The sequence below is a fragment of the Pezoporus wallicus genome, unplaced genomic scaffold (assembly GCF_028554395.1).
Source record: "Pezoporus wallicus isolate ANWC-B61680 ecotype Strahan unplaced genomic scaffold, APGP_CSIRO_Pwel_v1 contig_5116, whole genome shotgun sequence".
Taxonomy (NCBI): domain Eukaryota; kingdom Metazoa; phylum Chordata; class Aves; order Psittaciformes; family Psittacidae; genus Pezoporus; species Pezoporus wallicus.
The window spans coordinates 426,510-451,765 of record NW_026642000.1 but is presented as its reverse complement, the minus strand read 5'-3'; the positions used below and the strand labels follow the sequence as shown (position 1 = coordinate 451,765).

Genomic DNA, 25,256 nt, shown 5'->3' with positions numbered 1-25,256 from the left:
TTCTCATATACAAAAAAGGAAACAATGAAACTGGCTGTATAATAACAAATAACAACATTATTTGCTTTAAATTGGCCAAGATTAGTAGCTCCCTGTGAAGTTCTCGGATCACAGAAACTGACCGTTAGAGTGGGTAGCTTTTAAATCAATTATGTATGGATGGATATTAATAATGCTATAGCAATGGGCTGAGAGAGTGCACACATAAACACTTAATCCCAATTCAGCACACACAGATGCTGCCAGCTTTCTGTATTTCCTACTCTATGTCTTTCCACCACATAAGTCACATTATGATCACTTCCAACTCTAGCTATCTTAATTTGGAAATAATCACTTCAAATTATGTTAACATTTTAAGCATCCCACACAGAACTGATTGCTCTGAGATCTCCATTATTCTTTTTAGCATAGTGAATGCACACTTAATATTTCCTAATAGGTACTAAGAAGACCAAGGCAGAAAAGGCTTCTAAAATAAACCATGCTATTTTAAGAGGATCCAATTTAAACAAGTGCCAGCTAAAATATTCCTGGATTGAAAAGTTTTCTATAGTAACTTGCAAATGCAAAATCAGTCACAAGGACAGTTCTTGCTGCCATCTCTTCTTGTCACGGATCTATACTTCTGTCCAGTTAAAAATTCCTAGTTTGAAAATAGGAAGGTGTAGGATGACCAGTCAGTTTTATCTAAATCATTAAAAAACTTATTCATGTTTTTAAGCCACAGCTTGCAGGTAAGGTCAAAGGATTAGTCTATCCAAGACTTAGTACAAGGCTTGCTCCAGCAGCTATTAAGGGAAATGGAGCCATAAATTCTGAACACAGGATTGCTGGTCAGGCTCCTGCCAATGCAAATTTGGGCCTATTGTGGTCAAACACAGCCTTCTTCATGGATCTCACAGACCCCATGACAGGCTGCAACATCTCAGACAAATGCATTTGCAAGATCAAGAGCAGAACACCCAAAGCACCTCCTCTATTTTCATCCTGGCTCTCTTTAAATTCCCACTTTGAAACACACAGAAGATTCTTTGTAGTAGAAAAGGAAGAAAATACAGTCCTGGATATAAATGAAGGTGATAACTAATGTCAGGCACACAGATGACAAATCTGTTGAGTAATTGTGTTGGTTTGTTTCCAAACAGTTCCTATTAAAGCCTGTAGGAAATGTCTGCCCACCCATTTGAAAGGCAGACTGCAGATCTCAGCCTCTACAGTAGTTTCCAAGCACCTGCCTTTCAGCAGGTGGTTTCCAGACTCCAGACTCTTGCCACAGCCTCCTGTTACTCCAGTTGCCCTTACTGTGTCCACCCAAGCCAAACAGCCTATTACAAAAATGTATGGTCGTCCAGGTATGAAAGGTAAGTATCATAATGCTCGGGCAGGCAGGGAAACACGACACATCCTCTTCGGATGTGCTGCTGCCGAGGGCTCACCTGACCACACTGCTGCTGGACTGGGCCATGAAGACTGCAGCCCCCGTCCAACATGCGCAGGACCCTGCCCTTCCTCTGCTCTGAACAGCTGAACAGCTTGGTTCACAGCAGCTCACCATGTCCCCAAACTCCTCTGCCCCTTCTTCATAGCTTGTTCTTTCTATTCAGCTGATTTACTCCCAACATTAAAGATTGGTCCCCGTTAGGCAGAGGGGAATTCTGCAAGTGGAAAAAGCAGATTGAATTGCAGGGAATAACTGCTTAGCCCCAAAGAAGTGGCTGTCAAGCAGTACCAGTCTCTTCCTGGAGAGGCCAAGGATGTGCAGGTCTCCAGTGCAACAATAGAGCAAAGCCCAGCACACAATATCTGAAGGCCTACACCTTGGTGACAAAAAGTCAGTGAGGTCAATCCACCAGTGATGGGGGACCCAAGGCAGAGCAGCAGAGCACTGAATTGCAGGCTTGCAGCCACACACATAACATCTTGCTGTGGCTCAGGTGAACAGACAAAACACAAGACATGAAGTTCATATATTGATGTTCTAAACATCAGTTATTCTCCGAAGTCCACAAACTCAACAGAAATCTGCCTGTGGTAAAACACTGGACAGCTGGAAACCCAAATTAATGCATTCTGGTTACTGCTGCCGAATTATCTCAAGTGGATTGATGGCAGCAGATAGCAGACAAACGAACGCAAAGCTGGGCTTTGGTTTATTGTTCAGCTCACGAGAACACATCTCAGCACAGGCTCCATGTATGGACCTCCAGCTGCTCAGACCCTGAAGCAGCCTTTATAAGACAGGAGGCGAGGGGCTGGATCCCTGATTCAAGCAATGTGTGGGCATGCACCCGCGTTCAAGGACGTCGTGAAAACCAACTGAAACCAGCCTGTGGAGGGACTTCGCTGATGCAGGGCAGAGTTGTACACCCACTCCATTACACACCGCAGTTGCTCACCATCATCTATGCCTCAGCATAAACACCAAAACCAGACCTCGGCCATCCATGTCTGCACCGGCTGGCCTTCTTCCCAAGGACCTCACAACCTGCTTGAAACTTTCAAGTTGAATTGTGCACCGCTGCATGAGGCCCTTGGAGTAGATCATGGTGAGACAGAAGCACCATGACCACCAGGCAGTGTCGGCAGCCAGCATTATAGAGGTGGGGTTTCTGTCTTCCCTCACAACCCACCCATGCTATAACTTCACACTCTGAAAAACAGAACCTCTCAAACCAGCACTTACAGACCTGGTAAAACAGTGGTGCCTTTCAGAAGCCAGCCGCAGATATTAAAAGCTCCCCATCTGCCCTTTCAGTTGGGAAGTCTCATCCTTTGGCACCCTTGCAGCTCTCCAGGCAATGTCCCCAGGGAGCTGCAAGCTTGCCTGTCAGCACCTCGTCGACTGACTTGCTGCTTTCATTGGCTGCACTCCAGAGAGCAGCATGCCCAGCAGCACCCTCTCTGCTTAATTAAATACCAGAGGTCTGTGCACACCTTCAGATTACTCTGTTGTTAACAGGACACAGGCCCAGTATAATTCTGTGTTGCTTTTCTTCCAAGCTGTCCCTCTGGACCACATAACCCTGCTCATTCCACACAGAGAAAAATTCTTGCCTTTTCCTTACAAGTTCTCTTTGAGGCCATGAAAACACTTGATCTTGGGGTCAGGAAAGTGTGGAGATTGATGACACGGACTCTGGCGGAGTATAAGCCAAAGACCTTTATTGTTTCACTAACAGGCTTTTAAACTATTGTTCTATGAGCATGCTCCATCAGAAACACTCTGATAAGGCACTGCCTTGTGTTCACGCACTTCTACTGCTGTACTGATTGGTTCAATGCTGCTGTCTGCACGTTCCTCCAGTCATTAGCCGAGTTCCTTCTTTCCACCACAAGTTCCTTCTTCTCCTGCCCTCCTCCACTTCAAAGACACAAAGCCAGCTCATCGAGGATAGGCTTGCTCCGGCCCTTGTACTGTCCCACAGGAAAGTCTTCAGCACTTGGGAAGAACTTGGAAATTCCAAGTTCCTCCCAGGTTGAAATGTTGCCCCACACACCAGAGCCGCAGATACACCAGAGAAATCACTCCTGTCTAAACACTTACATGAGCATTCACAAGTCTGGATGGGACTGCTGAGCCTTGTCTCCAACGACACCAGTCAAAAGCCCTTCCCTCCTGCATGCCAGCTTGATTCACAAGCCCTTGCAGAAGGCCATATATTAGAAGACATCATTAGTTAGGGTTTCTGGAAGGTTGCCCATAGTTTCCTTTTCCTCCGCCCTGCCTTTACCCCTGGTATTTCCCTCACATGCATGTGCAATGTGTACCTATGCATACAAGAACTTGCCTGATTTTTACCTTAACTTATAAAATTTGCTCCCTCTCCCTGCAAGCCTTGCCTCCTTTCTTTCAGCCACATTACAAAAAAACATGCCCTTTCCAGATCTGACCTTTCCAGAAAGACTGTCCCTGTGCACACAGACATCCTGCTTGGATCCCTGCAGGTCACACTGTGAGCTGTGCTGAGGGCAGCTCTCCTTGATTTCCCACCAAGCTCTTCAGCTTGTGTGAGGCATGTAAATATTCATAGCACACAGAAGACTACGCTCACTAACTGGTGGGGAGGAGCCACAGCTCCAATGGACACTCAGCTGCTTCATACAAAGGAGAACAGAGTCAGAAGAATTGGGTAAAAATACATACCAGTGATATTGGCGCAAGTGCTCCTGACCGTCTGGGAGCTGCAGAAACTCAATCCACTGTCCCCTTGTCTTCCCAATGCTCAGTGCTCTAATCAGAAGGCTCTGGAGAAAGACGTGTCACTGCCCTTTTTCAGCCCCAGCCCCATTTTGTGACTGAACTCCAAGTTCTCCACTTCCCCTCCAATCATAAGATTGATGTGATGAATTCAGTCTGAACTGGGGGAGCTGAGCATGGCTAGAAACTCATTTTCCTGGAAATACATTACTCAGACAGTGCAGAAGAAAGTATGGGATGACTCTTCCTTTTCTGCCCTCATTATGCCTCCTTCTGCAGGACCAGAGCCTGGACCAGCTACATTTGCTGGGCAGTAGCATGCCACTGACCTTAACATTTACCAGTCTTAAATACTTGCTTCTGTCAATGTTGCCCTCACACAACATAGTTATGCAGTTATGAAGCATGCAGAAGAGGATGAGTGTTATCTCTGTCATTTAGGTTACCGAAACAGGATACCAGACACTCCTCCCGCACCCCATGTGTGTGTGTAACAAGAAGACAGTAATTGCCCAGTGGAGGTAGAGACACAAGACTACTATCTTCAAGAGGTTTTCTCCCTCTTAAAGCTAAGGGGGTTTCTTTCAACATAGCTATGTGAAATGCAGGAGGTGGACAAACACAAACACAGAAAGGCATGGACAAAGCTGAAAGATGGACCCTGGAAGAGGTGTATGACTGACAGCAGTCTTCTCACAAGCTGACCTGTGTGCAGCTGAGTAGTACAGGGATGCAGCAGCTGCAGTAGATTGCACCAGAGAGTAGAAGTTGCCTGGGACATTAGAATGGGTGTCAAAGAAATAGGCAAACCAAGAAAATACACATGCTGTCTTTCACTTCTAGTGATCTCACATGTACCTGCGAGAGGGCTTGTCCAGAAAAAAAGGTATTTCCCCGCTGTAGTACCTCTTTGCAGATTGCTGTGGGTTTTCTTTCACCAGAAAACTCTCTCTTTAGAGAAATTCCACTTCAAAGAAAAGCCACTTTCAAGACTTCTGGCTTGATCCTTCCTAAAACAGTCTTCCCTCCTTCATTCACAAGCTGTGGGAGGGCCTTTCCTCAGACATGACTGTCAGTGAGCAGCAACTCAGTGAAGTAAGAGCTGTAAAATGAATGTTTTGCAAAATATTCATGCTTGAAAAGAAAATTGTTCAAAACTACCAACTCTAGCAATTCTCAGAATGTAACATCAGTGGATATTTCTACATTACATTTACAGCTTTCCCACTTCCTCCCTGTTTTTCACAGAATCATAGAATTGTTTGAGTTGGGAGGGACGTTCAAAGTCATCTGATCCAAGCCCCCTGCAATGAGCAAGGAAATCTTCAACTAGATCAGGTGGCTCAGAGCCCCTTCCAGCTTGGCCTTGAATGTCTCCCGTGGTGGGCAGCCACAGCTTCTCTGGAGAATCTGATTCAGAGTTTCACCACCCTCATTAAAAAATTATATCTAGTCTGAACCTACCCTGCTTTAGTTTAAAACCATTACCCTTGTCCTGCTGCTACAGGCCATATTAAAATTAATTCCCACCTTTCTTATAAACCCCCTTTAAATATGGAAAGGCCACAATAAGGTTTCCCCCAGAGCCTTCTCTTTTCTAGGCTGAACATCCCCAGCTATTTCGTCATAGGAGAGATGTTCCATCCTCCTGATCAGAAATTGATCGTTTTTGTTGCCCTACTCTAGACTTCCTTCTACAGGTCCATGTCTTTCTTGTATGTTTTTTTTACCTCCACTACATCAAGACAGGGTGCTCTGAACATGTCTGTAACTGTGTGGGTGGCCATGAAAAGATCTCGTGAAGTGCTGGTGTCGTGGTTTAAACCCAGTCAGGTAACTTGTTCCCTCACTCCCAGTGAGTGGTGCCGACAACAATCGAGGTCCGTGTCCATCTCCCCCCCCCCCCGCACCGGGGCTCTCCCCTTCCCCGCTCCCGGAGGAACGGGGAGGAGGATCGAGAGAGTGCAACTCCTACGGGTTGAGACAAGAACAGTCCAGCAACCAATGTACAACACAAATCACCACCGCTACTGCCAACGACAACAATGATAAGGGAAAATAACAAGGGAAGAGAATACAACACCTCACCACCCGCTGACCGATAACTCGCCCCCCAAGCCCGGCCAAGCTCCAACCGATACCTCCTCCAACCCTGCAGTCTCCCAGCCCTTCCGGCTAACTCCCAGTTACCTCCTGGGCATGACGTGCTGTGGTATGGAATACCTCTTTGGTCAGTTTGGGTCAGGTGTCCTGTCTCTGCTTCCTCCTGGCTTCCCCTCCTCCCTGGCAGAGCATGAGGCTCACAAAGTCCTTGGCCAAACCAAAACATCGCTATCAGCTCTGTTCCCGAGCTGAAAGTCAAAACACTGCACTACACCAGCTACCAAGGAGGAGAAAAATGACTGCTACTGCTGAACCCAGGACAGCTGGATAGTCAATAAAACAGGAAAAAGATGAATAGGCCACACAAACTGCTATGAATTATGAGATCTCAGCATGCTAAGCTTGTAATGTGGGACACTGCTTACAAGGAATCATGCAATGTAGAACAGAATGTGTGTTCCTCAAAATGGAGGGGTAGTCAGTAAAAGCAGGCAGTTTGAATTGGTAACTGTTATAAATGCCACTGGTCTTCAAACTGGCCTCGTTTTTCAGCACTGTTCATTCTGTTCAGCATATCTTTCCAATCCCCACCCCCCTTTATTTTCTTGGTATTTCAGTTCAACGATAGAATGGAGTGAAGCTTGTCACAAGCCCTCTACAACACCTGAAAAAAACAGATTTCAATCTAATTTTTCATGTTAGCACCACTAAGGTGAAGGATCAGTGCCTGAAGCTGGGTTCACACATTTCCTAGTCTTCCTTTCTTCTTCCTTCATGTATTTGTATTCCCGGTGCTTTCTGCGCACCACCTGGCTGCTTCCATCTGATTCCAAACATTCCATCTGCACTGCTCTTTTCCTACCTCCATCAATCCTCACCAGTCCTTCTCCTCTCCTGCCAAACCTCTCTCTCCAATGAGCAGTACTACTCAGAGATGAGACGCTGCGCGCTTCTGCTGGTTTCAGTGCGCTAAATGTGGACCCCAGCCTTGAACACAAGAGTAGCTGGATGTCTGTGTCATCCCTTGAGAGGGCTTTCTACACATGCTTAAGCATTTGGAGGATTTGGATCTTTGATTCCTAGACCCTTGAGTCAGAGAATGCATCATTCTCTTTGCATGATCAACAGCACTTAAGGCAATTACACTCAGAAAATAATGCTCAATATGCATATGCCTACATAAAAGCAGCATGACACTGACATTTGAAATGCAGAATTAAACTGATTTGGCCTTTATTTTCTAAGAGTCCTTAAGACATATCAAACAATACAGCATCAGGCAAGAAAAAGAATTTAATGATGGGAACTGGAAATGGTTCGCAAGTTAGGGCTCTCTTGGCAGGATGAGCAAAAATCCCGATTTCAGTGGGAATGGAGCACGGCTGTTAAACAATAACATCAAAAAGCCCATTTGAGGCAAATATTATCTTTTGGGGGAGGTGTGGGGGTGGAGGTGTGTGTGTGTGTCACATATAAGAATGCAAGAAAATCCTACTGATCTCATTAAAAGAATCCAGCAATTTGGGTTAAGCATCCAACAGCAGGTGAAACTCTTCTGGAGAAGTTACACTTGCTCTGTATTCAGCTAAGACATTTCCAAACCATCACATACAAAAATACGAACTAATTATAATCTTTGCATCAAAGAGGAAAACTGCCCAATCTCTGTGCTTTTGTTTCAGCTAATCTACGTTCACTGCACTCTTCATGCAAATGAGCACATTTGTTGGAAATGGAGTAAAATTACTCTGCTAATCATCCAGTATTTTATCATCAGAATTTCAGGCTTTAAATAGCTTGTTTGTGCTATACCTGTTTGCTAGCCATGGCATGGCACATGGTATACTTTCGGTATCACAGTGTTGTAAAACTCACCCTAGGGCAAGCAAGCAGGCTCTACACAAGTTTCCCAGAGGATGCAGAAGGAAAGACTGACCTTTCTTTAAGTGTGTGCCTCTGTTGATCTGCAAGTGTCCCTTCTGGGAGCAGACATTCCACAGGCATGTCCCCACAACATGCTGTGAAAGGGAAAAGGCTTTCACCCCATCTCACAGTCCAAGCTCAAGGCACTTCTGGTGAGAGTCCATCACAGCCGGTGTCACATACAGTGACAAATGCAACAATGCAGCCAAGGAGGAAAGGATGTCTCATTTCTACCCTGCACCTGTACTCGAAAGCCACAGCAGCTGTCCAGACTACACTGCAAGGATGCTAAGGCAGAGCTGCATGTGTTGACCATGGTCTGAGCTAGGAAGCCTATATCCAAAGCCCAGTAAAATTCTGTTACTGAGACACATTTGTCAGGTCACTCCAGCTCTCTCAAGTAAGAGGAAATTGTAGGAGCCTCTTCAGTATATATTTAAAGAAAGCTGTTGCAGGACCAGGGGAACTAGCAAAGCCTGGTTTCAACATGTATCCTTTGCCCAAAGCATACCTGCTTAGACTGGTCTGACAGCTGCTTTTATGTGGACTGGACAGGAGTTAAATCCTGCCCAGTCTTTAATGGGACCATGCCCTGAGATCCTTGTCCATGACACATTGCTGATGCTTAGCAGAGAGATGCATGGGAACTCAGGTTATCCTAAGACCTCTGCTTTCCTCCAAGTTTGGTTGAGACAGGTCAGTAGCATGAATAACATCACACTGAACACACATTTTATTGTCTTATGTCCCCTTCATCCCCCACCAGTAAAATTCTTCTCTGAGAAGGATGCTGAAATGAAAGCATACTGAAGTCAGCTATTGTGAGCTTATGTGTAGGTGAACCATTACTCCCAGTCAGACACCTGTCTTGAGTTTTTGTTTTGTTTTCTTCCCCCCTCTGGCGTTTTCATAGAATCGTTTCATTTTGGTTTGCTCAGAGATGCTGCATGTGTTAAAAGGGCAGATGTGATTTACAGCACTCTCCCCTCGGCCTGCCCACCCTGCAGAAACTACCCCACAACAGGAAAATTCCTCCCACTTGCCCCCAGTTAACTCTTTGTTTTGTCCCTGTACCACCTTTACCACAGCTCTGCCTTACCTGAAGTGCTCTGCCCATCCCACCTGGGGAGCCCCAGTGCCCTCACAGGACTTCCCCATACTCCCCTCCGTGCACTCAGGCCTGAAGAGCGTGGAAGTCCTTATCACCCATCAGTGCCTGCTTCTAAATACGTGAGTGAGAGGAGAGTGCTTTTCCACATCTTAACATATGCTCTGCACACCAGGCTGTGCTTTGTAAACCAAAGCTGTGCCACATGCTGCTGCTCACCAAGGGAGTTACCACACGCAGACACGAAATGCTGTGCTGTGGTCTCCTGGGTGCTATGTGCATGTTCACCTCCCGTGGCGTATCTCCACAGGCTAGCCCACTAAGTTTATGGGAAAGCAGGAGAGAAGCATAGGATTTCTGTGCTATGGTGTGCTACCTAGCAAGATTAAATGGGCAATGCTGCCTGCTGATACCCACTGCAGAAAGGCATGTCCACATCCCCATAAACATGTCACTGGCAGAGCTGCAGACAACAAAATGCCAGTCATAACTGCATCCCCAGCTGTGGCAGCTCTCTCTAGCAGGCCTCTGCCTTTTCTTAGCAGCTGTGTCTTGTGTCCCAGTTGTGGAAGAGGAGTCCTAAGAACCCTCCTCCATGGACAAGCATGGCTTTTCTGGAGGAATGACGCATTTGGTGCTCCTGCCAAAAGTGCTGATCAGTGACGTGCAGGGGGAGTTCATGTGCAGCCAAAATGCAAGAGGATGCTTTCTTACTCCTAAGCTGCTGCTCTGGGCTGTTGATGCCAGCCAAGAGAGCTGCATCAGTTGTATTGGTCTCTTTTCAAGCTGCTCTTCAAAACAAAAAGCCACCCTCAATACATGCAAATGTATTCTGTCCCCATGCCTTGTGTTTCCCATCAGTCAAGCACCTCTGGGAGTCTACAGCTGACTGTAGGAAGTCCTACATGCAGGGGCTGAGGCAGAATTAGGGCCAGTAGATCTTTGTCACTTTCCATTTTAAAGACAGCTTTTAGAGAATAAGATGTTGATTTCAGTTTTATGATTCAGTGGCATGTTGTCTTTAATTTGATCTTGTGCCCAGCCACCCAAAGGATCTACAGACTAACTCTGCTCAGCAACTGCTGTACACAAATGGTGACAAAATCACTTGTGCCAAGCAAGCAAGCCTAAACAACTACAGATACAATGCCACACACCAGTGCCATTTTCAGGACCACAGGCTCAGCTTTTTCAGAGGACCATCCCAGACAAAAAGCTTTTAGAGCTTTGCAAAAGCTTGGGACCAGATAGGGTTATTTTGATCCACTGGGAAGTCTTACAGCCTTCAATAACAGTGCTCTTCAAGCGGCTTTCATCTTTTGCATCAGGAAGAGTTCATCTCAAGCCTTCCTGTCTCACCGTAACCAACTCTCAGGGTAACAGCTCTAGCAGCTTCTGAGTGTTTTGGACCTCGTGCCTTTCTGCTGGTGACCAATACAGCATCCATCCAGTCCTGTGTGCACATTTGCTGCATGAGTTGTGCTGTGTTGTGTTCTGCACCACCAGTGGTCTTTGCAGCAGATATCACCAAATACAACATGCTGCAGTGTTAAAAATCAGAGGCATAAAATAGGCATAGGTGATTAAAGCTTTACCATATATAGCCTTATCATACATAGCCCATCTTGAGACTGAGCATCATGCTGAAGCCCATCTCTAATGGCTAGCACCCTCATTCTTAAGATGACAACATTGTTATGCTAAAAAAGGTGTGCTTTAAGCTAAGGATTGGACTTGAGTTACACTTTAAGCTAATATCACATGTCCTCAACACCCTCCAGTGGAGAGGACAACTGTGTTACACTGAGTGGGGGAGTCAGCTACTGCTCCTCATCACAACCCAAGCTTTTTATCAGATGTTGAGAGGTTACAGGTCCTTTAGGATGAACCCATGTCTCCATTGGGCAAAATGCAGGAAGTAATGTTTGCAGGCCTAACTCTCCTGGTCTGAAGCCAGGAAAACACCTTCAGAAAGTCAGTCACTGCATGTCCTACAAAATGTATGCAGGGCATGGGCCCACAGAGACCACAGCAAGGCCACAGCTTTGAGTTCAGCCCTCATAGCAAGCTGAACATTTTGAAGAATCACCTGAATCATAACAGAAGCAATGGCAAAACAGGACCCTCTGTCTTTGAATCTAGGAATCCTGAAGCTGCGGAGGCAATGAAGCCTGCATGGCTAAGGCAGATGGCATTAAAGCTCACCTTACAATGACACTCCTTGTATCTAATATATATGGCTACATAAAATAAAACTGGCTGGAAGAGACCTCTGGGGCTCAACAAATACAACCTCCAGCCCACAGCAAGGCCAACTAACTGAGGTTGCTCCAAGATGGGAAGATCTCAAAGGCTGGAGGTCTGGGCTCCATCCCAGACAGTAAGAATCCAGAGGAAAAAAGGCCCCTCTGGCCTTCTGGCAATGCCCTGTCCTGCAGCATGTGCTTGTTGCCTTTGGGGCTGTCCCTGTGCCCTTCTGAGCAGCGTCTACTTCCATCATCTCCATGCCCTCCATCCTGGGAGCTGACTGCAGCTAAAAGAGCTCCCCAATGCTTTCTTATCCCTAGGCTGAAGCAAGGCACTAATCACTGTGAACGCAGGTGATTGAAGACTACTTGCGGTTAACAGAAAGGTCTGGAGAGGGTCAGATGAACAAGGACATGCTGAGGATCTCTATAGCCTAATCACTTAATCAGTAATTTGTAGTAATTTATTTAGATGATAATACTCACTCACTAAACAATAAGTCAGTTGTCCCTGGTGTGAAGCCCACCAGGAGCAGTCAACCATAAAAACTCTTCTTCTGGAGGTCCTTGCAGACTGAAGGATCTTACTGCCTGAAGGAATGTAGAACTCATTCTGAGATGCCCCAAGAGCACATGGGAATTCTGTAAAATTTATGGGGTACTTTTAAGGGGATTGATGGAAAACATCTAACATTATCTAAGGCTTAGGGAATGGACCAAAGGAGGGGAAAAAGAAGGATCAAGATGATCCATCCCTGAGGATTTCCTCAGGGAGGAAAAAACATGGGGAAGTAGAGGAAAAAGTGGATAAAAAGGGCTGGTTATAAACAGGTTGCTAGTCAGTGTACCTCTCTGATGGAGCCCTTCATCACTACTGTGTGCCCCAACCTCTCATTAGTTCCTAATTTATGAGTACAGTCTCTACTCTTAGTCGGTATGTGTGAACACCAGTGCGCTTCAAGCTGGACTCACCAGTAAGGTAAGAGGTCTGCATACCAGCAACAGGACCATGGCTGCAAACCATGGCTTACACACACCCAGGGAAAACTTGGTGTTTTTTTTTCTATGGAGCAGATATACAGATATGTACTATCTGAATATTATTTGTTTGTTTGTTTTTCTTAAAACTGAATTCATTCACAAGGGTCTCTTCTTAGCTCAAACTTCATCACACTCTGGATCTTTAGGATCTTACCAGACGGATGGTACAAGCTTTGAGTGGCAGTGAGCTGCATTGACCGATGGTGATCTAGGAAAAATCTAGCAGATATAATATAGACCACTGTAGCTGTGTGAACCTGGCTCTGACCAGCAGCAAAGAAGTTGCATGGAAAAATAAACCATTTGTCAAAACCTTAGCCAAGCAAGAGGAGTACACAATATCACTGCTCAGAACGTATTTAAGGAGGAGCCTGTGCTGTGCACAGGGTACTCCTGGGGAAGCTGCAGCCCAGGCTAATATTGGAACAGCAGCTACAAAGGACTTGAACAGAAGAAACTGGTATGTTAATAACAGCAGAAATCATCACATGTATCATTCCTGCTTTTCATACCACTTGTTTCCTTGTCTGATGGTTTGGCATACCCAAACATGACAAGAAAAATTGGGATGAGGAGGCAAGGGGAACAGCTAACTAGTGAGATTAGAATTTGCATTCAGGCATTTGCTTTTTCTGTACATTCAGATCAATTGCCAAAATTTTGGGTTGATTTAAAGTAAAATTATCTTTACATAATTCCCCAGTTCAAGTCTGTTTGCCTCTGGCAAGAACCGGCACATTTCTTCACTGTCTGAGCCTTGCACTGCCATAGACCAAAAGCTGATAAATTAAAACAGTATTTAATTTGTCTATGCCCAAAGATAAAAGTGAAAAGGAATAAAAATGGCAATTCTGAAGTTGAAAGCACCATGCTTTCTTGAGGTATCACCCATGTGTAACTCAAGACAGAGATGCAGTCTAAGTTCCTCCTTCCCTTCCTGGTCTTGAAGACCTAAAAGTTTTTCCAAGTGTAGATTCAATCTGGACATCTTTCAACTTCAGAGAACAAAGGGGACACTATGATTATTTAACTAAGTAACATAAAGAAATGCAACCTTAATACACAACAGTTTAGATTCCACTATTTGATAAAACGTCCAAGAGATAAACTAGAAGCAAAAAATATCAGAAAGAAGGAATAAAAGATCTTGTGGATGTCAACTCCCACTACTTTAGGATTCTGTACCCCAGAGCAACTTCCCCTCCACCCTTTGTTTCTCTTTATTATCACCCTTTCCCTCTGAGTTGAATCTTTTGTAAAGATATTTTGTATGAATATTAGGGAGGATTGCTTAGGAATTAGCCAAGTAAGCAGAGATTATGTCAATAATCCCCATATGGTTGCTAGCCAACAGATAACCAGAAAAATACCAAGAATGATGAAAATGGTAAATGTGTACAACACTCACAAATAAAAACTGTTTTAAGTATTCCACAATTTGCAATAAAAAACATTTTATTAAAAGTATTTAATTTTCAAACTCCCAACTGGTCACAGTGAATGACATTAAGATCCTTCAGTCTCTTCTCCAGGCAAACAGCAGTACGTGGCCAGAGTACTGAAAATTCTGTTGTTTTACAGTTGAAAAAAGTTTCATTTTTAGAGATTAAGATGGCTCATTATTAATGTTTATAAACTAAAGGCCTATTTTTTGAGATTTGCACTACTTGAAACATGAGATGAAAAGTTTATCAGTGATCCTAATAAATGCATTGCTGGCTACATAGGGCTTAAAAGCTTTTTATTTTTAGATTTATAACAGAAGTTAAACTTCCCTGTGCGCCTTTCTTCTGCTGCATCTCCAATACATTTAGATTAAATCCTACTGTCTGCTAACATGGACAAAAATATGAGGAAAGAAGAAAAACCCACATAAAGAATACTGACAGGATAGTCATCAATGTTTATCCCCTTGACAGAAACAAAGAAAACATTGTTAGGAATTAATTATAGCACACTCAAATTAGGTGGCCAGACAGGCCACTAAGAGGGAAGGTGATGCAAACACACCTTTTATTCTGCTGGTAACTTAGCCATTAAACTATTTTGTGCTCATGGGTCATAACTCTCTACCCTAGCATGGAAAACATGGCCAAATGTTCAGCACAGCTGCCATGAACCTGGTTAAACATTAGACATTAATAAAAAGAAATGCAATATTTTAGCAGTGGATAGACTCCATGAAAGAATCATTGCTTTGTTAGCCCGTTAGTCCTTCCTATCCAGTAACTGAAGTCACTGGATAGGCAGATTGAAATACATCGCAGACAATGGTTGCACTCATCTTACAAAGAAAATACAGCCTTTAAATAAAAATGCTGCATATGCAAAACAAAAAATATTCCATTTTACCTGGAATATTTGTACAATAATTTAATAACAATTTCAATGCACATGCTAGAAACAAAACAAACAAAAATCTCCCAAGGCTAATGAATGCAAAGTCTTGTGAACAGCACCAAGAAATTCTCTTGGGTATTTTTAAGAATCTGTCATCTAAGAAGGTAAAAAAGGATTGTATGTGCAAAAGATTTTTTTCAGTGCCTGTGGTCTTTACTCAGATTAAGATGTACATTTTGAAATTTTAATCATATAATATTGCCATTCTGTGATTTGGAAAGTGCTATAATGACAGCTATAGAACAAAAGTTATTCATGAAAAAACAGTTTATTTAAATTAAACATTTTTAAAGCAAACTCAAGATTTAAAACAGCACAGGCCCTTCAAATCCTGACTTTGACTAAATTAAACTAGGTTAATCTTCAAATCTTGCACAAAAATTTAAAGCCATTATTATCCTTCTTCCATCTCGGTGTCGCACCAGACATTGCAATCCAGATCTGCACACTGCACACTTCTTTCAATCTTGCACTTTGTGAGAATGGTTGTGATCCATGGCTGTGAAGAACAGGCAGATCGCGGCTGTGATGAACACATGCACTCCCTCATAAAGTAATTTTGGCGAGAAGACGCTCCATATGAACAGGTGGTAACGCAGACCTGTCACCAAAACTATGTATATGGCAACTGGAAGGGAACGCATTAGAGCATAGCAGAAACAGCCATGACCCACTGCTGCTGAATTCCTGGGAACAGAAACAGAGGAGTTCGTTCTCAGGCAAACTCAGTAAAGACTTAACAGTTTCTCTACTTTAGCATTATTTCCCAACCAAAGAACACTCACAGACCTCCACTTTGTGTCAGGATACTGATTACTGATGGAACGATGTAACTAATAAAGTTTGTCCTTATCGTCTCTATATATCCTGTAACACGTAAGTACATTAAGTGTAAGTATAGCAACTGCCTCCGCATTAAAGGCACCCAGTAGTTCACCTCACACTTAGAAGGTTCTGTGCTTTAATATACTTTGTTTTAATTGCTAAAGTCTCCGTTAAGCAGTTTCAAGATAGCTTCATCTCTTGTTGGCCTTCCAGTGCTTTTCACAGTGTGTGGATGGTAAGAGGCAGAGAAGAAAGACTTCAGTACTCTTCACAAAGCTGCCTAACCTGTACAATGGATAACTGCTCCCTTTGTACAGGGCATAAAATTTCTTAGAGTACACTGAAGCCCCCAGCCAGTAACACTGTACAAAGCAATATAACAACTGCTATTACCATACTTTGCAAAGCTAGCTAATATAACATTCTCCAGAGAACACCACATTCTTAGGCTTACATGAGTGATGCATTCCTGTCACAGCAGATTAGCTCAACTGGGTCCATTGTATTGCTAGAAATGTCTGTCCCATATGTAACCTACATGGTCCAAACCTGTCACACTAAGGTATTTGGTGACAGGAGTCAGATGGAAATTAAGTGAAAGGGTTTTCTGCACTTTGATTGTTGTTCCCTCCCAAAGTGCCAACTCACAGCAATGATGCTGGGTTGGCACATGTCCATTCTCCCCAGACCACATCTGCAGAGACTAATTTGCACCAAATTCAGATGCTTACCTGTTCAGAGAGAAGAATAAAGCTTTTTCACTGAAATAATAAGCAGAACATTTTTCTCTCCCCATCAACATATTTTACATCATCAGTCCCAAAAGAATGTATCAGCTGAAGGCAGAAATGATTTACACTGACATCCTGATCCGAAAATCTGTTCTGCTTCTCCCAGATTTTAATTCTGATCTTGCTCCAAGTAATAAAAATTTAAGATGATTAGCACTTCTGTGAGATGTGAATTAGTCACAACTAAGTAAGCCACAGAATGCAGTATTTTACCTAGTAAAACTATTAAACTTGTTATTTATAAATCAAAATACTTGGGATACAGTTCTTTATTCTAGCAAAGTCAAGAGCAAAATTCCCAAGCCTTTCAGTGGAAAGAAAAACAGGTCATGAAAGTGGAGCTAAAAAAATCAGTTAAAAACAGTTAGTGTGAATGATTGCAAAACATATATTCATTTCATAGAAAACTATTTCCCTAGCTGCTTAGCCAAGGAAACTGTGGCTTGGGAGTGAACTAGGTTGCTCCCTGCTTCTGCATAACTATTTTATTCTTCAGTGAGCTTGTGTAAATAACCAGCTTTATGTTTAATAACCGATTTTGTTGATGAGAATTAAACAAACTGCAGTTCACTCATTCTTAGCTGTTTTCATGCTGTATGAGTAAAACAGTATTTGTAGTAGTTGGATGATACAACTGAATAAACAGAGGAAATGGGTTCTGAGTCAGATAGGCAAACAGGTGATTTTTAAATCATTTTCTGGAGTAAAAAAAAAAGCATTTTGTTGACCAGCTAGATGAAGGCTATCAGTGGTAGTGACTTTCACATTTATTAAGCTCATGATGGGATTTTCAAGGAAATCCTAAAAGAAGGAAGTGAGAGTACCCATGAACTTATACATTCAAGTCTTTCAAGAGCCCTGCATTTTAAATTTAAATTTCAGTTCATATCTTTTTCCTTAGTTTGTGTTCACCTAATAACATATTCAGTGCCCTATTGTGAGAAAGCTCCTAGTCTTAAATCAGTGGTGTTGAAAGTGAAAAAAAGAAAAAGAAAAAGAAAAGTACTTTTTTAATTATGAAGAAATTAAATCGAAAGATCATTATATTGGAGTATTATTGGAATATCACTGGAAGATAATAATGAAAGATTGTTTTGAATAGAATTTCTGTGCACTCATTTCTTTGGCTCAAAAATTAGATAGATACGGTATTTTACCTACTAGCATTTTAAACTAGAATGACAGCACAAAGTAATCTTTACTAGCAACATTTAAATTCTGCATTTTCACATTATGATTTCTAGCAAAGAATCCCCAAGTCAGTAAGTAAATGGTACAATTTCTATATTCTGATACAGTAAAGATAATGAACGCTTTTCTGCTTATATAATACCTTTACTTCCAAAAGGTCTCAGAACTCTCTTCATCTCTCAAAAAAACATAGACACCTACCTGCAGAAGGAAATCTTGGGACAGTTCCACTGTAAAATGCAGCAGTGCAATTTAGAGAAGGCAACAAAAGTATACTGTATTCACAAAGTTGAACTGTTAATGGGGTTAACAGAATAATCCCATTTATTTTGGAGCTGGTATAGGACTTCACATGTGTGTTGCTGCAGCAACAGCACCAGAATGACTGAGCCCAAGCAGTTTGACCTACTCAGCTGTTCTGATGCTAAGGCACAGCCCATGCCTTCTTGCTTCTGCCAGGTACCCATTTGCTGAATAGCTAAGAATAATGACTTTATGCACCCTACTCATTCTACACACACAGAGTGCCCACAAGGTACAGGGCATAGGGATCAGGCTGCTGCCGCTAACATGACCAAGGCAATCCAGGCAGCTCAGCTGGCTCTCGAGTATTCCAAAAGAAGCCACGAGGAGAGCACAGAAAGCTAGCTGTAGCATGCCACTTGTACCCTACCTTTTATGGGCTGGAGCAGCCAGTAATGAATAACCTTGCAACCTCTCAGTGCTGCTTCAGTGAAAACAACAGAAGATTACAAGGCACATCTAAAGCATAAACCTGTAACTACTCCATACAGAGCTGTCCCTGCAGCAGTCAATGCCTTTTCTTGTTCAAAGGAGAAGAACATAGAGGGATGTAAACTGTACACATTATCACCATGTTCTGACAGAACCAGACTGCCTAATGCAGGAGTTGAAAAAAAACCAAGTACCTAGCCTCTGATATTGAGCTCACTTAGCTAGTTAGCTTCTTCGGACTTGAATGAGAAATCCAAATGTGTTAAAGATGACAAAGCATATCCAAACTTCAGATGAGACTGATGCTGAAGATCGCTAGGTCCAGAAAAGACAATGCCTTAGAAGAATTCTGAAGCAAAGAACACTGAAGATTCACATCACTGAACACGCTATATTTAGACTGCAAGTAGTCTAGAGCACATACTGGCTTCCAACAAAAATCCTCTCTTTTAATTGAATATTTAATACCTAGAAAAATATGGCCAAGAAAGTGTGCTATTAATAGATTTTTCTGCTGCTTTGCATCTCCTAGATCTAACTGCCAATGGTTTGTCAACAAATCTTTCACCTCCCTATCTGTCTCTAAGGTGCCATTAAAATGGGTAATACAAGGTTTATAAGATGAAAAAACTATGATGCCAAAAGCATGAAAGAAAAAACACTCTTTTCTTGTAAAAGCATGTCTCCCAGTTACGTAGAATGCTAGGCAGATGGTGGCAAAAGTTTTGTAGTTTAAAAATAAAGCAAAAACCCTTTGCAGGCAGCCCTACAAATGCTTCCACAAGGAATTTTAAAATACACTATTTTACATTGTTCCAACATTTGTTCTAATCCACCATATTAAATAAACATTTTAGAAATATGCAAGCAGATGAGTGAAGAATACCCTAGGATTGTAATTTTTCTGGGACTAGGGGAGGGAGGGCCAAGTCTGTAGGGTTTCAGTATGAAGTATGCTGAATCCTTTCAGTAAATGTTATCCTCCAGCATTTCTATCCTTCCAGCTTGCTTTTTCTAGCTGAGTATCACTGCCTAGATTACCTCTTACAGGGATATTGAATTTGTGTATTTGAAGGCAATTTGAGTGGATTAACATTTTTTACTGTATTAATGGCATTTTGCATTCTAGGGTTTCTTGGCCTTCAGTTTGCAAAATCTTCTTGTTTACTGACCTATAAAAATAATTGGCGCTTTGTTAATCTGCCCTGTTTATATACTAATAACGGGTTGCAGTCAGCAACAAATCCTGTAACACTCCCAACTGAGTCTGTGACATCATAGAGTACCTGCAATCTACAAGAATTTTCCCTGATCTAAACAAATACCAATCAGTTTAGCAGCAACAGCAAACTTGCTACGTCTCTCCCACATCCTGTATTCTCACCTAGTATAGTCCTTGCTGTGCTATTTTAGATTGTAGCATACAATCCTGCATTGTCATGGAAAAACACTTTTTAAGCAATTTTTAGCAGATTCAAGGGAACCAAGAGTCCTTTGAAAATTTACAAGATCAACTCTGTTACAGGCTGTCAATCAGAACAACATTAATTCTATAGAGTCACAATTTTTGACACCAAACGGTATCAACAGACAGATGTCAAAAACAGTAGATGGCACCCATCTAAAAGAGTCATTGAGTATATTCTACAGCTTGGGGATGACCACTGTTTTTCCCATGCATCCTCTTTCCCAGTAATAAAGGTGGAGAAGCTACAACTACCTACCTGAGCAAAGTCAAATGTCCATGGCAGTAAGTTACAGCACACTGTACTATGTCTGGAAGGCAGTGTAGAGTTCAGCAGGTTCTCATAAAGATTTAACTGTAAAAGGCTATTACACCTGAATCTTAAATATTCTTCATTTCAGCATTAACAGCAGGAAAAATAAGATTATATCAACAGTTTTGCCTGTTTTCATTGCTGACATAATCATTTGTGCCGGGAGTTTCCTGTCAGGAAAAGAAGTAGCTACAGTCACCCAGCAGAGCTAACTCTTTTTGCTGGCATGTACTACCAGCTAACCTGTTAGAACAGAGCTCTATCTAAAATACAGAGCACATATCAATGAAATTTCAGCCTTCTTTTTCCAGTCTTCAGTCAGGCTTGGCCCCTGAAAACAGTTCCAGTGGAACTCCCTAAACTGGATACCTAACAAAGATCTACATTAGATTGCAAGTAGGAATCCAATTATGCTGACATTGGGCCAGAAGGTCTGAAAAGCCACTCTTAATGGCTACCATCACTATTTAACTGGGTACCTTTAGTAATGGTTTCTAGAAATCTTGGCAACCTAACTGGAAAGATGTTCACTACATCCAATTCACCCCTTGCATCTGCTCATTTCTCCAGATCCTATGGCAATCAACTTACAAAGGACTAGAAATTCTCTGCTTTTCAGCTTTTACTTGATCAGTCCTCACCTTCCCTTACAGAAAAGAGAAAATCTTCACAATCTAGATCATCCATGTTTGTTCCAGGATTGCAGGCAAAGAGATAGCACTCTAGGCAATGTGGCCACGCAATATATAGATTTCTTCACCACAGAGAAGTTTTACTCCTTTTCAGCAGATACCTTTGTCATTTTACATGCTTGTAGTGAAGAAAATTCTTCTACTTTACAGGCATTTTCTTCATTATAGGTATTTTCTTCATTCATGGCAGGCCATGCTGGTATATATGTAGTGACTGTTCCTGCCTGTTACCACTGCTTCAAGCTTTCTCATAAGGCTCTGTTTAGTTTAATACTTAACACACGCTACTCTGCTCAGCTCCAAGAAAACCAAAGAAGTTAAATCAGTCTATTCCTGTTGTCACTGGCCCAGACTTTAAAGCAACAAGATATAAACCAAATTATTAAAATTCCTAACAAGCAAAACACAAATCCTAAGTATTTCAAAGCTCAACATTAGTCAATTTTCTGCAAAGCATTCTTCTAAAATCAAGTTAGCGCTTCTAAAGACTTCCAGTAGAAAAAAATCCTGAAGCATTTTACATCAGCATAATACATGCAGGGAATAAAAGGGAAACTATAGCTTGATTTTCTGGTAAGGTGCATCTACAGGCTTTCCTGCCCACTTTGTAAACAAACAGCTCTTCTTCATCAACTTAGATGAAGATGTAAAGAAAAATAATATATGACAATTTTTCTGGACAGGAAGGCTCTGAAAAGACTTAAATAAACAGTTACCATGTTATTTAATTAAATTCAAACTTAACAGTTTAGAATATATCAGCCTAATGGGACATATGAACAGTGTCACAAGGCACTCCTAGGGAAGGTTCCCCAGGGATTGATACTGAGCCCCAAGCTGTTCAACATTTTTGTAAGTGATCTAGATGATAGCATTGAAAGCATGCTCATCAAATTTGTTGATGACGCTAAACTGGGTGGCGAGGTGGGCATATCAGAAGGGAAAGCCATCTTACAGAGAGACCTGGACATGCTGGAAGAGTGGGCTAGCAAGAACTGTATGAAATTTAACAAAGACAAGTGCAAGATCCTGCACCTGGGATAGAATAACCAAAGGGCCCAGTACAGGATCTGTGTGGTGGGGAAACAGCCTTGCTGGAAGGGACCTGGGGATGCTAGTGGACAGCAAGCTGAACAGAGTCAGCAGAGTGCTGCTGCATCAACAAAGGTAAATCAGGTCCTGGGCTGCATCCACAAGGTCATCACTAGCAGAGAGAGAGATGTGATCATCCCACTCTACTCAGTGCTTGAGAGGCCACACCTCGAATACTGTGTTCAGTTCTGGTCCCCACAATTCAAAAAAGATGCAGACAGACTAGAGAGGGTCCTAAAGATGGCTAGAGATTATCAAAGGGCTGGAGAGCCTGCCCTACATTGTAGGACCTAGGTCTCTTCCTGGAGAAGGCTCAGGAAGATCTTACTATAGTATTCCAGTAGTTAACAGGGTGGCTACAGAGAGGATGAATGTGCTCTCTTCATCAGGTACACCACATGGAGAAGACAAGAGGCCATGGGTACAAGGGAGAGATTTCAGTTCAGTACATGGCAGACATTTTTCACATGAGAAGAATCAGTCACTGAAATAATCTCCCCAAGGACATGACAGAGTCCCCATCACTGGAGGTCTTCAAGATGCAGCTGGATGGGGTGGTAGATGATCCCATCGAGGCTCCCTTTCTCACAAATGGTTGGACTAGATGATCTTGTGAGGTCCCTTCCAATGTGGGCCTTCTATAGTTCAGTGAAGCAGCACTCACTCTTCTGCACTGAAGGCAGAATTTGTTCTTTCTTGTATTTTTCCATTACAGCAACTATTTTAAAACATGTGACTGAACTAGAATAACACCTCTCTCCTCAAATTACTCCTGCCACCCCAATACCATACACATTTGAAAAGAATTTGTGCACTTCAAGAAAAGGTGTGAGAAAAGAAGATAGAAAAATCCTGGATAAATGCAGAAGGACAACATCCCATATCCCATATACAGTCCTACCCACAGCTACCAGAACCAAGCAGTCAGTTTTTTTGGCCACAGAACAAAAAAAAGAAAACAAATAGTGAGAGAGAAAAACCTGCAAGTTAGAACAGTAAGACAAAACCATTAACAGCAAAAAGTACAGGTTATATCTAGAAAATATAAGGTTATATCTAGAAACATTTCTACAAAAATTATAAATAAAAGTCTCAAAATATGGTCCTCTCTTTCCAGAATTGCCCATGAATGGCTCTGCTCCTGCTTGAGCAGTCACATAAGCCACTGACAACCCAGCTTCAATGTGCAGCCCTTACTAATTGTAGAGAAGAAATAAAGTTTGTACTATGCTTCAGTCTGAAGATTACAGTTACAGAATTAAGAGGAAGGAATATTCAAAGTAATTAAGAGAAAAGGGAGAGTATTCCTTTAGTGCACTGTGTATACTTCATGCAGTGTATCAGAGTATTGCCCCCAGCTTTCCTCACAGAATCTTCTGGTGCAATGTGCAGTGGATTCATCTTCAGAGACTCATTATTCCTAGTGGTGCAATGAGATGACTTCTGAGATTATGCAAGAATACTCTTACTGAGCCCAAGTGTTATATATACTTTTTATGTGGACAAGTTTATACGAGTGTTGGACTTAGAAATAACTCGCATGAAGCTGAATAATTAGAAACAATATTCAGCGTTAGCATAAAGACTGCAGAGCCCCACACACTTTCTCTTGGAAGCAAAATGATTCTCTACAAAGGATGAGATAATCCTAATACTATTAAGCACAAAAGGAACAGTAAACAAAAATGGTTTCACTTTGGCAAGAAATTGAGGTCAAGACCAATTGGATTTTTGAGGAAGATACTTTTATAGACTAGCTGCTGACCTTCTGTCCTCACTGGACTCTATCTGAGAAAAATGCAGAAAAATCAACATAAGACTTTTTATGCCATAGCTCTGGTGATATTGTAATGCTAATCTTCGCTGACACAGAAAATGTAAAGTAAACAGACAGAACACAATTTTCAGAGGTCGCTTCCAACTTAAACCATTCTGTGATTCCATGAAGCATGAATGAGAGGAATGGAAAGGGAAAAGGAAAAGGGAGGGGGAGAAGGAGAAGAGCAAAAGGGAAAGTAGTGAGAGCGAAAGGGAAAGGTGGGGAAAAGAGAAAGAGGGGGATATGGCATAGAGGCAGAGGAAATAAGAGTGAAAGAGGCAGAAGTAAAGAGCAAGAATGAAAGGGAGTGTCAAAGGGAGCAACCAAGATTGAAAGACAGGGATAGGAAAAGGTACCTAGAGGGGGGAAGCGTGAGCAAGAGTGGAAGAGAGGAAGAGGAAAGCACAAAGAAGATGGGGAAAGCAACCAAGACATGAAGGAAAAGAGAGCTGGAAAGGGAATGAGAGAGAAGTGTGCCAAAATGCAGGAAAGAGAGCAACTGAAAGGGAAAGAGAAAAATAGACTAAGCAAGTGGGAAGGTGAAAATGGATATGAAAGAAAATCAGTAGGAAAGATGAGAAATGAGATGCATAGGGGATCAGAGACAGAGGAAAGAGTGAGAGATAAAGGAAGCAAGAGGAAATGAGAAGCAGATAGGAGAGATTCTGCAAGCCAGGGCAATCAGGAGGGAAAATGAGACGGGGAGTGAGAGAAGGACACTGGGGAAGAGATGAGCTGAAATAGAGGGAAAAAATAAAAACAACACATGAAAGTAAAAGGGACCAAACAAAGAGAGGCAGAGTGAGAGAGGACAAGATAGCATAACAGAGTGACAGAGAAGAAATAAGGGAAGAGTGAAAGAGATCAAAGAAGAGAGGAAAAGGAAGAGAAATAAAGCAGGAGAGCCAGATGAAAGTAGTGAAAGACTGCGAGTTAAAGAGTGGGCAAGAGAGAAATTACAACAATAACAAAAAGCACATAAAAGTGGGAAAGTGTGCATGAGTGTGGAAAGCCATGCACAGGAGTGGGAAGGGTGAATACAAGAGACAAAACGGTCACACAAAGAGAGGGACAGACCATGAAAACAAGAGGAAAAGCATGTGAGAGAAAAGGTACATAGAAGAAGAGGGCAGCATGCTCATAAGGGAAAGCATGCAAGAGTGGGGAAGCGTAACAGAGAAAAGGAAAACATGTGAGACTGAAAACAACGGAGAATGATTTGTGTGCCCATAAGAGAATGAAAGAATGCTCAAAATAAAGGGAAAAAGGGGAAAGCACCGGGGGGGGGGGGGCGGAGTATATCTGCATATG

General features: G+C 42.4%; 1 protein-coding gene across 1 annotated transcript in view; it reads right to left on the bottom strand.

Moving 5' to 3' along the window:
• Window positions 1-14,059: 14,059 nt before the first annotated feature.
• The window catches only part of PIGG (phosphatidylinositol glycan anchor biosynthesis class G), an 82,262-nt gene continuing 71,065 nt past the window's right edge, over window positions 14,060-25,256 (bottom strand). Inside the window, exon 13 of the mRNA XM_057426503.1 lies at window positions 14,060-15,709. Coding sequence (XP_057282486.1) covers window positions 15,484-15,709 — 226 coding nt within the window. The 3' untranslated portion in view covers window positions 14,060-15,483. The remainder of the gene's footprint in view (window positions 15,710-25,256) is intronic.